This window comes from Benincasa hispida, chromosome 5 (genome assembly GCF_027475165.1).
Source record: "Benincasa hispida cultivar pf3 chromosome 5, pf3_genome.v1.1, whole genome shotgun sequence".
NCBI lineage: Eukaryota > Viridiplantae > Streptophyta > Magnoliopsida > Cucurbitales > Cucurbitaceae > Benincasa > Benincasa hispida.
In genome coordinates, this window is record NC_143482.1 from 9079046 (window position 1) to 9093291 (window position 14246).

Here is a 14246-nt window from a genome sequence, read left to right on the forward strand (position 1 = left end):
AAATACTATTTTAGGCTTTATACTTTAAATTTAATGAGTTAAATTTCATTTTAGTTCAGGTAATTTTGATCGTCGTCTAATTTTATTTCTTATATTGAATTTTTTTTAAATAATAATAATAACAATAATTTTCTTTTAAAAAAGTTGTTTTCAAATATAGAAAAATGAACCAAAATATTTATAAATATAGCAAAATTTTACTGTTTATCTGTGATAGATTGCGATACACTACTATCTGTATCTATCTGTATCATGATGAACACAAATAGATAAACAGTAAAGAAAATTATTTGTAAATATTTTCAGCAATTTTGTAATTTAAAATATTTTTCCTTAAAAAATGTTAATAAAGACTATTTTTCTAAAAAACCAACAATAAACTAATTGTAGAGATTAATTATAAATATTTTTGGAAATTTTGTACGAATGACCCCAAATTTGGGTCCAAAATGACAAATGACCCATTTTTTCAAAAGCTAAATGATCTTTTGCTGACATCACATTTGGGTGAAATTACCAAAATAAACTTGCGCATGTAGAAAAGCCATCTCACTCTCCCTCTTCCTTTCCTCACTTACAAATCACTCTCTTCTCTTGCTCTTTTTCTTCTTTTCCTCACTCACATATCACTCTCCTCTCTCACAAGGGGAGTTGGTGTATGATTTTTCGTCGAAGTTGGTTCGTCGGAAAAGAAGAAGAAGAAAACAGAAAACAAAGAGTTTCGTCGAAGTTGGTTCATCGAATAAGGTCGCATCGAAAAAGAAGAAAAGAGAAGAAAGAAATCAAGAGCAAATCCATAACTTCACCGATCTATGACATCAACTGAAGGAGTTGAAGTTTTTTTTATAAAAAAGATTATTTTACATTTTAAGTATCTAGAACAGGTTGGTACAATTATTCCAAGTTATCGAAACTACATCAATTAAAATTGGGAAATTGGTACGAATGATCCATTTTTTTGGCCCAAAATGTTAAATAACCAAATTTTAAAAAATAATGTCAATTGACCCTCTGCTGACATCATCGCCATACCAAATTATGTAAATGATCTCACCTCTTTATCTTCACCCTTTTACTGAAAACCAACCAAAACTAAAAACTCTTCAAACGTAACGGCTTCGTATCGCTCATAAGCTCCATATGGTTTTGCTGCATTTTAAAATCCATCATTTGGGCTTGCAAAAGATTCCATTGCTACCGACAAATCGAATCTGATCGGTAAGTGATTGCCTGAAGATGTCTTAAGTTGATCGGTAATGGGGAAATGATGGATCGTTCTGGGGTTAAAAATACTGTGAACCTATGATTTTTTATTTTTGTTTTCGATGTGTTTAGAGGTTAAAGACCAGTAAAAAGAGAGAATGTGAGCGAGATAAGTGAGAGCGAAATCGGTGAGAGCGATACTAGAGAGAGTGACATTAGAAAGGATGGGTCATTCTAGGGTTTAAAAATACTGTGAATCTATGGTTTTTTTTGTTTGTTTTTTTGGTTTTCAATGTGTTCTGAGGTTGAAGACAAGTAAAAAGAGAATGTGAGCGAGATAAGTGAGAGTGAAATCGGCGAGAGCGATACTAGAGAGAGCGACACCGAAAATGATGATACTAGAGAGAGCGACACCGAAAAGGATGGGTCATTCTGGGGTTTAGAAATACTATGAACCTATGGTTTTTTTTGTTTTCGTTCTGGGGTTTAGGGAGAGAAACACTTATGGAGAGAGCAATACATCGAGAGAGCGAGACTTACATTCTGATGGTATTCATAAAAGTCTATACATAAGCATGAGTGACATTCTAAGAGTCTATACATAAATTTGTACGGATGAGTGACATTATGATAGATCGAGACATACAGAATGAGAACATAACTGGGTCTATATTTAGAAAATCAACCTCGACCAACATTTGAATCAGTTTTGCCATTTTCAGTACGTTGCACAGTTGTGAGCAGTTCGCTACAGTTTTGTCAGTTATGCCCATATTCCCACACTTACCACATTTTATTTGTTTGCGAAATTCTCCTTTGGATGGTATTCTTCTCACTCTTTGTCTCCCGACTTATGTCACAAACTTTGGAGGATGGATATTCTTTTCTACATATCCAAGGGCTCTCTTCCATTTAGATATGTGCCCGAGTGGATTTATAGGCTTCACATACGCAGTCATTAGAGAGTCCACTGTATAAAATCGACTACAAAGCCTTTGAATGGGTATGTTTCGTTCCTTGGAGGCCACAATAGCATGCGAACACGGGATACTAAGTGAGTCAAATTCCTTACACGTTCATTCCTTCGTGTGAAGATTCACAATACCGTCCAATTGTTTATCTCGCATGTGAACCTGATAACAATCAATAGGCTCAACTCGATATCGTTTGCCCTTATCGGCTTCACTTGCCAATCGGGTTTCACAGTAGTCAGAGTATAATGTCGTTCGAGATGCCCAATAATTCCTCTGTTCGTAGAACTATGATTGGAGCATTCTCTAACATGTTCAATCAAGCATACTATGGACAATAGCCGATACTCTTTAGTTAACAAATTGAAATACTCTGCATTATTGGACGTCATGTTGTCATATCTTTGTTCTATTTGGTAAACCCATGCCCACCTTTGAAGACCGATGTTTTCCAGATATTTCGTGACAACATCGTCTTGAAAACTACAGAGTTCATCCCATTTTGTCTGAAACTCTGTCGTGCGAAATGCCCTTGCTGCATCTTTAAATATCCCAACGACTGTATTGTCCTTAAAGTTTGTAATAAGATTCTGTTCTATGTGCTATGTGCACAAAAAAAATGCACGAATAGCATTGCTGATAGATACCATCCGATCAGACACAAACATCAGATTTTTGGGTTCTCCGATAGTGCATTTCAAATTCGACATAAATCATTTCCATAATCGTTGGGTTTCATTGTCTACTATTGCATATGCTAGTGGGTATAATTGATTGTTCCTGTCCATAGAAACTGCAACCAATATGGTTCTTTTGTACTTTCCTTTCAAGTGCGATCCATCAACAATTATCACAGGTCGACGACATGTGAAACCTTTAATACAAGGCCCTAATGCCATGAAAATATACTTGAAATTCACATCATCTTCAAGTTCAATCTCAAACATTGTATCCAGATTCTCTATTTTTAACGCTTCCCCATAAGCATGTAGTATGGAATATGAGTATTCTGGAGTACCTCTAGTGGGATCATATGCGACTTCCCTTGCACACCACGCTTTATCGTAACTTATGTTCATGCCATAATCTCTCTTCATATCCTCAACAATATGACAAGGTTTATAAATACGTCCTATGCCTGTAAACTTATCTTTAATCAACTGACCAACAACAGTAGCAGTTGCTTGTCTATGGTCGTGATTCAAAATTCTGATGGAACATGTGTGCGAACGTGAGTACTTTGTAATCTTGAATATATCAGACCCTTTCATTTTCACTGCACGAAGGCTCCATTTACAAGTCTCCCCAATACATTTGACAGTGAGCAAAGATTTGATTGAGTTCCCGACCCTAAATTTAAATTTTTTGTTAATGGACAAAATAGATAATCGCATTTTCAAGTCCTTTTTATTCAAAAATAGTTCAGCAACTTTAACGTTATCTCAGATGAAGAGGTACCAGGCATAATCAACTCTTCCTTATGACTTGAAGACACAGATGGTGGAACCACTGAAGCTGCTGTAGAACAACACACATTTCTACGATCACGATCCATTTCATTCAATCCCGTTGGTTGCTCATTACTATCCACTGAAGGACCACAACGTTGCTCTGGATGACCACAATTCATATAATCAAGTCTAGATGATCTCTCATTACCAACAACTGAAGTACCACCCAATTCTGTATCACCATAATTCATCGAATTCAATCCTGCTGGATTAGTGCGGTCATTATCTAGTGATAATGTTGATGGTACAATGTTGGTAGACAATGGAATATCATCCTATTTCCGATGAAACTCATATGATTCCTCGTATTGTCTGTCCATAGTCGTATCATTATAACTCACATTTTTAATCCCTATTCTAATATTTTCGTCCTGATTCGATTTTAGTGTTACAGATAATCGAAGTCTACTAAGCTCTTCCCGAAAAAGAAGTGTCATCATTTCTATGTATTGTGGAGGGGCTTCGTATTCAAACTTATATTTAACTCTCATTATTAGACCAAACTCTAAAAAACTGACATTTGTAACCCTGTAAATGTGACATTTAAGTTCTTCATACTTCAATGTAACAACTCGCCCTCAATATACGAACTTTCATTCTCATCCTAATCACCTCCATATCGAATAAGTAGACACTTTTCTATCATCCTACAAAGCAAGAGAACATTTGTCATTAAGTTGTACAAGCAGTTGAAGTGTACTCTCACTTTCTCTTAATCTCGCTCTCTCTCATACTCTTACTCTCTCTCACTCTTGTTTTACCTCTCGATTTCTCTTTCCCAATACAAAATTTCGTAATGCTCAATTCCTACCTTTCCAGAAATAACACAACAAAAATAATGAAACATCGTTCTGAAAAACCTGATTCATTATGAAAAAGCCTCGTCTTGAAAATTTCCGTTAAAAAAAACTTCATTCAACAAAACACCGTCGAAAACCATGGAAGTAATCACCGTTGAAATGGAGTTTAAAGTTTAAAGAAATCACCATTGTATTGTGTTTAGGGATTATTGATTTGAGGTTTTAATCTTGAAAATTGTCAAATCATTCTTACACTGACGAGCAATCACATCAAACTAGGGAATTTAAAGCGAGAGCGAGAGTGTTGGCACTTGTGAGGGCAATTTACGTAATTTGGTATGACGATGATGTCAGCAAATGGTCAATTGACATTATTTTTTAAAAATGTGTCCTTTGATATTTTGAGCCCAAAAAATATGTCATCCGTACAAAATTTCCATTGAAATTTGACATTCAAGAATGGATCAAAATGATATTTTATTATTTATTATTATTTTTTTTAATTTGGTAATTTACCTTTTGTTTTCGTGAATCGTGAATCATGAATGTTTAACAGTAGAACAGTTGAATTTAAATCAATAATATTTAGAAAGGAGGAGGAACGAAGGTCAAACTGCTCTTAAATCATTCTCTTTCGCCGGAGAGCTCAAGATTGAAGGGTGAATTTCCAGTTTCGCAGCTGCAAATTGTTGAAAATCTTGTGAACTTCAACCTGGAAATCAATCAGAAAGCCGGAATCGACGGTCACTCTTCAGTCTTTGACAGTCGAAGTTCTTAGAGCTCAAAAGTTTGATTCAACTATTGCTTCTGAGCCTCCGGTTGTACCATCACGACCTGTAAGCTGTCTTTACACTCTTCTCTCTCTCAGAAAATTTTTCTATACATTTTCTTTTCTGATATAAATACTTCCAGTTTAATATCAATCATTGATTTCTTGTGCATTTGCAATTATACGTTAGTTTGAGTTGATTCAGAAGCTAATTTGAAGTCGAAGTTGACCGAGAAAGAGCAGAAATGGCCGTGTAAGTCTGTTCGTCCTTTACGTTGTTTATATTGATTGCGTCATTTACGATTGATCGATTCAGGAATTTGTTTGTTTGTGATTCCTTCTTGTTAGTTTGATTTTGATATCGGGAAAAGAAATTAATTAAACGACTGTTTAATTTTTAGTCCTACTCCTACTCCAGCTCTAGGATTGTAGTCGAGGATACTGAACTACTTTCAGTATGATCTCTATCTTTGGCAGTATGTTTGACATGCTTTTTATGATCCTGTTTTTGCTGCAATTTTATATCTGGCAGGGTTGCTTCAGCTCCAGGGAAAGTTTTAATGACCGGAGGTTACCTTGTCTTGGAGAAACCGAATGCTGGGCTCGTACTTAGTACTAATGCTCGTTTTTATGCAATTGTAAAACCCATTTACGAGGAAATCAAGCCTGACAGCTGGGCATGGGTGCGTGGTTCTTTGATAATTATCCCCTGTGAAATTTGTTGTTTCTTAGTCCTTCAAACTTCAGCTCTGTTAACCGTATTTTGGTTTGGTAATTGGATGTTGTTCATGATATGTTCTTTATTTTGTTGTTGGTTCATGATTAAGTTTTCTGCTGAGTGGAAACAGTACATTGAGAATTGGGATCAAAGTAATTCCTGCTAATCCGAGAATGAAAACCAAATATTAGTAGTCATATACTTCTGGCTTTATGCTTTTTTCACCTTGGGGAATATCACCTTGCTTGAACAAGTGCTACCTATGACTGGTTATGAGCTGAATTCTATTGCTTAGAGAGAGTAGTTAGAATAGGAAAGGGGATTCATTCATTATCTTGTTATTAATATTACTCCTAGAATTCAGTGTCTGTATAATGATTTGAACTCTTGAGAAAAAGTTTTCAATCAACATATGTCAAATTCATTTTTGCTTAATGGTCCATATTTTTCAGTCATGGACAGATGTTAAATTGACATCTCCTCAGCTCCTGAGAGAGAGCATCTACAAATTGTCATTGAAAAACCAATCCCTTCAGAGTGTCTCTCCAAGGCAAGTAAATTAGCCATTCTAGTTAAGCGTTGGAAATTCTGTTTATAAGCAAGCACCTGTTTGTGCTGTTATCTAAATAAAACAAGCTAAGTTCAGTTGTTTGTTTCATCTTACATTCCTGACCACCATCATACTTGAAATTTCAGTGTTTTAAGTTAGTGTAGTTTTATCATATTATGGATGGGCTTTTCTATTTTCTGTTATCTCTAGTTAATGAATTTGGATTTGTTGAGATCAGGGTTATTAGCAAGATAGAGGTAAAATGCTTTTCATTTCTTAATTAATGTTGACTCATATCTATTGCATACTGCTTCAGTCAATCAAGAAACCCTTTTGTAGAAAGAGCAGTGGAATATTGTGTAGCAGCTGCTTGTGCAAAATTTGTTGACAAGGACAATGAGGATGCATTACACAAACTGCTCTTGCAAGGTGTGTTAAGTTTTTGCTCATTCCCTATCTTCATCTTGCAATAATCAAATTGCTTATATATCCTACTAACTCCATGATTCATTTGGACTGAACCTGCAGGACTTGATATCACTATTTTAGGTTGCAATGAGTTCTACTCTTATCGGAGTCAGGTACTATCCCATTTCTCGTAAGTAGAATGTTTCATGCCTTGCTTTCTCTCTCATTTCCCTTTTTTGGGGGGGGGGGGGGGGCCCCCCCCCCCGCGGGACAATAATTGGGCATTAACCTCTTTTTCATTGATTTTCTTGCTTGTTATTTGGCTGTACTCTAGAACGTTTTTTTAAATAGTTTATGCAATGTCTTTTTCCTAGATTGAGGCTCGTGGACTCCCACTAACGTCAGAATCATTGGCTTCCTTGCCTCCTTTTTCATCAATTACATTCAATGATGAGGAATCATATGGAAAAGATTGCAAGCCTGATGTTGCAAAAACTGGATTGGGCTCATCTGCTGCAATGACAGCTGCTGTAGTTGCTGCTTTACTTAACTACCTAGGGGTTGTAAATCTTTCCTTATCGACAGGTGACCAAGAACAGAGAGGCAGTGCGGATCTTGATTTGGTGCATATAATAGCTCAAAGTGCCCATTGCATTGCACAAGGAAAAGTTGGCAGTGGCTTTGATGTCAGTTCTGCAGTTTATGGTAGTCAACGCTATGTTCGGTTTTCACCAGAAGTGCTTTCTTCTGCTCAGGTCTCTTCTTCATGGGCTATCCTTCTTTATGTGTTGTTTGGTCAGACTGCATTTGAACTTAAATAATATGAATTCATCACTTTTGGTGCATATTTCCTTTAATATGAGAAGGTTGTTTTGTTTCCTACCTGTACATTGAAAAATTTCTCCCAAAAACTTCACTACCTAATGAAGACATTTACTGATTTTTTCCACAGCAGGTTTGTTTTACTTTGGTCTTGTCCGCATAGGATGCTGATGGAAGTCCAAAGTATAGTGAGTCAGTGACTTTATAATTGTTGGTCGTTGGATGTATAACCCTCCTAGAGAACTCCTAGGGGACATTCCTCTGCTCTGGGAAGTAAAAAAAGCAACTGAGTTTTTGGGCATTTACACTGTTTCTGACCGTCTGTAACCCAAATCATTTCATATACCTACCATTTGTCGGATTATAAATTGCAAGCTGTGCCAATTTTATAACATCTATGAGACTTAGCTTAGCTATATATTCAAGAGGTGACTAACAAACTCAATTACGTATTTGACCTTTAATCAATGAGTCTGATAATAATAAATTGTGTAAAGTAGGCTTCGTACTGCACCCCTTTTGAGAAATCTCTCTCTCTTTTTCCCTCCAATTAAAACTTCCATTACTTTCTGTTGCCTTATTGTCTATATGCAACCATGCAGGCTGCCAAGAATGGATTACCCATAGAAGAGGTCATTGTCGATATCTTAAATCAGAAGTGGGACCATGAGAGGACTAAGTTCTCTTTGCCTCCATTAATGACTCTTGTAAGCTTCCGGAATCTGTTGGTTAAAAATGATTTTAGAAGGCATTTTTATATTACCACTTCAAAAGATTGTACGTTTAGAAGTTATTTTGTGTGCTAAAGAAATGTGGCTCTATTAATGGAGACTGATTTGAAGATTTTCCCACTTAATCTAATATTATGAGACTCATACTTTCTTATCATACACTTTCTGGAGGGTTACGAGCACTTATAATTATTCAATCATACTTCAACTCTGCATGCTCCACACATTGCGAAATTCAGCTTTATTTGTTCCACAGGAATCTGAATTTCACCTTATTGTCACTTGATCTTGTCATCACAGGAACTTATGTTTTATTAAGCCCATCAATTTTGATTTGTGATGTTCAATACAACTTGTTTTTCTGGTCTGCCTCTGTTGAGTCATCATCATAGACAAATTTTGTGAATAGATTTTAATCTTTTTCTCTACTGTCACTTTATTTTCTAAATTTCTGGAAGTCATTAAGCTCAGTGATTTACTAAACTCTGTTTCACAATAACATGACACCCATGCTTCTCAGTTTTGGTAATGAGTTCTCTCCCTTAACAAGTACGTCAGATTTGGTGTGCATCTTGCATATATATATATATATATATATATGTATGTTTGTATATATAATTTGTTGTTTTTTTTTTTTTTATATTGCTCTCCTAACAATTAGGAACTGGTGGGGGGAGTAGAAATTTGAAATTCCAAATTGTGTTCTTTCTTTTCTTGGTTTTTGTACTCAAATTATGTGCATTTGTATGACCTTTTACATTCTTTCATGTTCTTCAGATAAAAGCTCAGTTTCTTATACAATTGTTACTTCCACATATACATTTTCTTTTTTTGTTCATCATTATGGTGCTTTGGACAGGTACTTGGGGAGCCAGGAGTAGGAGGGTCATCCACGCCTTCAATGGTAGGTGCTGTCAAAAAATGGCAAAAATCTGACCCTCAAAGGTCCCTAGAGACGTGGAGGCAGTTGTCCGAAGGGAACTCAGAACTTGAAAATCAACTCAATACGTTGAGTAAACTTGCATCTGAACACTGGGATGCTTATAAATATATCATAAACCATTGTTGCAAGCTGACCTCGGAGAAGGTACTTCTCTCACCTTTATAATCTAAATCTATCATTGAAGTAATAGCCTTTTTTTGAAAAATGAAAAAGAAATACTACTATAATTGATCACTAATCGTGAAAGTTTTGCAAAATGTGAGAGGTGGACCAGAAGTCTAAAATACCACGTTACACAAAATATACTGTAGACCCGAAATTTGTATCTAACTTGGTCTTTGGTTTTTAGTCAGGATGCAATTACTTTCAACTTAGAATATGTTAGCAAATTATGTCTCTTTTCATATATATCTATCTATCTGCATTAATATTGAAGCAATTTTAAAAATACTGGCAGTGGATTTATCAAGCCACAGAACCAAGCCAGCAAGCCATCATCAAAGCATTATTAGGAGCAAGAAATGCTATGCTCCAGATCAGGCATCATATGCGCTTAATGGGTGAAGCTGCTGGTGTTCCGGTTAGTTTATCCTTCTTTAATTACTTTGCTCGCTTATATTATATTATCTAGCATTTTGTCGCACAAGTACTTGTGTAGATAATTGTCGGGACATGGTGTCGGTGACAAATACATGTGTAGATAATTGAACTCCATTTTTTGGGATTTGTAGATTGAGCCAGATTCACAAACGAAGCTTTTAGATACTACCATGAATATGGAAGGAGTCCTGTTAGCCGGTGTTCCCGGGGCAGGTGGGTTTGATGCTGTTTTTGCTGTGACCTTGGGAGACTCAATCAGCAATGTGACTAAATCATGGAGTTCACTGGATATTTTGACTCTCCTTGTTAGAGAAGATCCCCGTGGTGTTGCTTTGGAAAGTTGTGATCCACGAACCAAGGCAATTACATCAGCTGTCTCATCAGTTCATATTTAGGAAAAGGAAGGTTTTCATCTTGTTCTATTATATCAAATAATTTATCATTTCAATTGAAAAAGTGAATTTTCTTTGAAAAATTATTCCAAATTATTAGATAATTAATAATTGCTTCACCTCATTCACTGATTGGATGAACGTTAATGTAATCTTCTTTTATTTACATTATGTATTACTCTTTCTTTATTAATAAGAGAACTAGCTAGCATTAATGTTCCCTGGTTTTTCATATCATTCTGCTCCAAAGGGTTACCTTTGGAGCTTTGATTATTCTGGAGAGTTGATGTTGCCGGGAAATTTGTATGGATGGCCTCTTTGGAGGTCCAACTGAAATTTGGCCCAAGGTCCAAAAACGAGTAAAAAATGGTCTTCTGTTGAGGTCAGCGTCAGTCATGGGTGAAAGTGCTCATTTGACCTTAAAACACGAGTGAGGGCCTGACTCTCGCTTTTTGCTCCTTCCTCTTGTTCTTTATCAGACACAATTGTAAATTTTTTCTTTGATTTTTTCTCTTTGTTCAGATTCTTTCTCTCGTTTCTCGCTCTCACTCTGATTCACGCTCCATCATCCATCTTTGATATCCAATTTTGCAGAACGAAAACGAAGAAAATTCATGCCCTTCACACTCCATCTTCATCTCAACTTGTTTTGCGGAATGAAGAATGAAGAATGATAAAAAAAGGAGGAGAAGGCGGCGGCAGCTTGCGTGCAGAACAAATGCCTAGGTTTTTAAAGTTGGGTCATTTTAGTAATTTCATCCTAGGCTGACATAAACAAAAGGCCAAAAAAACATAATTTTAAAAGTTGAGTCAACTCTCATTTGATTCTGAAAAAATAGGCCATTGGTGCCATTTTCCCGATATTGCCAATGGTCTGCTTGTGTTCTGATTAATATTCTTTAATTATACTGGGTGGTAGCATACTTGTTTTGGTGCCATTCTGAAGCAAAATTAGGGATCATCTTGTTAATGTCATCCATCTGCCTATTATTTGCTTTCTACCATTTCTTCATATAGCATTGTCAACGCTCCACCTTCCCCTAGGTGCTAAGCTAAGACATTCTAGAAATTTAAAATGCAAATATATGGGGAAGTTTTTCTCCCATAAATCATAGTTGAACAGTTCAGTGATTCACCAGTAATCCCTACAAGAGCAGTTTCCATCTTTAAAATGGTGGAACCGATTCCGGTCTCTTACAATAATTTCTCTTCTATAGATCATTGAAATCAGTTTAGTGTATGTATGACAGTCATTACACATTCTCAGGTTTCTAATTATCCTTATGGCAGATCCCTGTGATGTATGAATGAGAGCAAAAGCTATAGCCAACTTCTGGCTATGACCTTTCAATCTCTCTCTCTTTTCTTCTTCATCTACATTAAGCATAACTTGTGATGTATCTGGCATATAGCCTTCAAATCTCAATTGCCATTCCATCTGATGAATCATCTCGTAGATTTTACCCAATTTGCAGTTCGATTTATCCTGTGAAACAAATTTGTATACCTTGCTTTTCACCTCCACCAAGCTATACCCTGGTGTTTGGATCAAGCCATCGTTGACCATTTTTGTCCTGATCTTAGCTGCATTCTCCCATTGCCGAGCTCTGGCATACATATTAGACAAAACTAGGTAATCGCTAGGATTGTGCGAAGACATTCGGAATAGATTCTCTGCAGCTATCTCACCAAGTTTTAAGTTGTCATGAATCTTACAAGCACTTAGAAGGCTCCGCCAAACAACATCGTTTGCTTTTATAGGCATACTTTGGACAAGCTCAAATGCCTCTTCAAGCAAACCCGCTCGTCCCTTTAGGTCTACCACACAACCATAGTGCTGCATTGTTGGTTCAATCCGGTGCTCAAACTTCATCCTATTGAAAAGATTGAGACCCTCATCGACAAGGCCAGAGTGACTACAAGCACTAAGAACACCAACATAGGTAACATCATCAGGCTCTAACCCTTCTTCAACCATTTCTGAGAAGATTTTTAGAGCTTGTCTACCATGTCCATGTAAGCCAAGCCCTGAGATTATGACACTATAGGATAATTGATTCTTTTTGGTCATGTTCCGGAAGAGACGCAATCCTTTTTGTAAAGACCCACATTTCACATACATATCCATTAAGGAAGTCATAACTGCAACATTTAGTTCAGTGATGTTCTTCAATAGTGAACCATGGGCACATCTTCCTAAATGAAGGGCACCCAAATGAGTGCAAGCAGAAACCACAGTAACTAATATACTTTCCTCAGCCCTCCAACATCCTTCTCTATTCATATACTCAAACAACATCAAACATTCCCACCACAATCCAAGACTAGCATGAGCTGCAATTACAGCACTCCAAGAAGCCACACTCTTTTGCTCCATACGTCGAAAAATAGCACAAGAACGTTCGATATTCTGACACTTCCCGTACATATTGATTAAGCTATTCTGTACAAATACATCATCTTCCATACCTAGCTTGAATACATGACCATGAATCTGCATTCCTTCCTCGATTGCTGCTGACCGAGCGCAAGCCTTGAGAACTACCGGGTACGTGAAGTTGTCGGGTTCAACTTCTCTTTGAAGCATAGAATTATACAGGTATATAGCATTCTCATAGTTCATGTTATTTACACACCCTCTGATCATTGTGTTGAAATGAAATGTGGTAGGTTCATCCAATTGCTGGAAAATGGAGCAGGCATAATCCATACTGTTCCACTCTGAAAGAGCACAAGTAGCCAAAAGACTGCTTGAGCAGAAAGAATCCAAGAAAAGACCCAACTTCAGAATTTGAACATGAACTTGTTTGAATTCTTCTAAGCTCTTGCATTTCTTCAGAAGGCACAAATATTCTTGCTCCTTCTGCTTCAAACTCAAATCTGAAGTCTGAGGTAAATCTTTTGAGGGCAATAAATGATGATTATAGTTAAGGACTGATGTCCCCATCATTTTTTCTTGTCCTTACCATCTTAGAAATCTACAAAAAAGCACAGCAAAACAAAATGCTACGCTTACCATCTTGACACACTAGTAATTCTGAAAAGACTCAAGAATCATAATGGCTTCCTATGAACACGGATCACGGTTGATATCGAGACGTCGAAACTGATGGAAACAAGGTTTGTTTAACTGGGGATTTGATGGTTTGTGAATTTTAGATGGGGATTTTTGAGTTGAAGATGGCAAAAAAGGGGTAGAGTTTGTTTGAGTATTTTTGTTTAAGGTTTTGGATGTTAGGGAGGAAAGAAGAGAGAGAGAGAGAGAGGAGAGAACTGGGAAGGGCTGTGAATCTCATCCATGAGATTTCAAAAGAAGATTTCAGCCAGAAGAAAATAGAAGTGTCAGATTATGGGAGATGGGGAATTGTGGATAGGATAATGTGTTGGAAGGGCTTTTTGGGATATTTCTGTTATATTTGAACCTCTTATATTTTTCCAGGTCAGCAAGTGGGTCACTTCATATGTTTCTTGATTACATATGGTGTAGGTGGGCCTTGCTTGATGGGTGGTTCAAGCACCCTGCATTATACTTCTCCATTGAGAAATGCAAAAATACACTGCATATTTTAGCTTGCTTTGAAAATGAGTTATTTCATTGGCTACATTTACCGATTCGTAATAAAAATTGGTATAATCATAATTGAATTCTATTTAGTTTAATGGGCTCAAATTGCAAATATAATTGAATTGTTTTTTATCACGTTTACTTAGAATTATTAATCTGCCACATTTACTATTATAATTTGACCCTAAAGAGTAATGGTAATGACAACAATAACAATAAATGTGGTATGAATACTTCTCATATTGTACTACTAATGGTAACAA

The 14246-nt window shown here is 36.4% G+C and overlaps 2 protein-coding genes across 2 annotated transcripts; one reads left to right on the forward strand and one right to left on the reverse strand.

Annotated features, from left to right (window-relative positions):
• Nucleotides 1–4914: 4914 nt before the first annotated feature.
• On the forward strand, nt 4915–10638 carry LOC120077900 (GHMP kinase family protein). The gene is made up of 11 exons (XM_039032002.2): nt 4915–5321; nt 5445–5507; nt 5787–5937; nt 6425–6522; nt 6839–6951; nt 7051–7103; nt 7305–7685; nt 8355–8459; nt 9343–9570; nt 9884–10006; nt 10158–10638. Exons 2-11 carry the CDS (start codon nt 5500–5502, stop codon nt 10419–10421), a joined length of 1524 nt encoding a protein of 507 aa, XP_038887930.1. The 5' UTR covers nt 4915–5321; nt 5445–5499; the 3' UTR covers nt 10422–10638.
• Nucleotides 10639–11487: 849 nt separating this feature from the next.
• LOC120077899 (Tetratricopeptide repeat (TPR)-like superfamily protein) lies at nt 11488–13756 on the reverse strand. Its single transcript, XM_039032001.2, has one exon. It carries the CDS (start codon nt 13366–13368, stop codon nt 11551–11553), a length of 1818 nt encoding a protein of 605 aa, XP_038887929.1. The 5' UTR covers nt 13369–13756; the 3' UTR covers nt 11488–11550.
• Between the last annotated feature and the right edge of the window lie 490 nt (nt 13757–14246).

What these genes read in the sequence shown, in the direction of transcription:
- LOC120077900 (XM_039032002.2), top strand. An exon ending in TGCCTCCATTAATGACTCTT is followed by an intron (nt 8,460 to 9,342) that starts GTAAGCTTCCGG and finishes TGCTTTGGACAG; the next exon opens with GTACTTGGGGAGCCAGGAGT. An exon ending in GTGAAGCTGCTGGTGTTCCG is followed by an intron (nt 10,007 to 10,157) that starts GTTAGTTTATCC and finishes TGGGATTTGTAG; the next exon opens with ATTGAGCCAGATTCACAAAC.
- LOC120077899 (XM_039032001.2), bottom strand. Translation starts at nt 13,368, where the DNA reads ATGATGGGGACATCAGTCCTTAACTATAATCATCATTTATTGCCCTCA.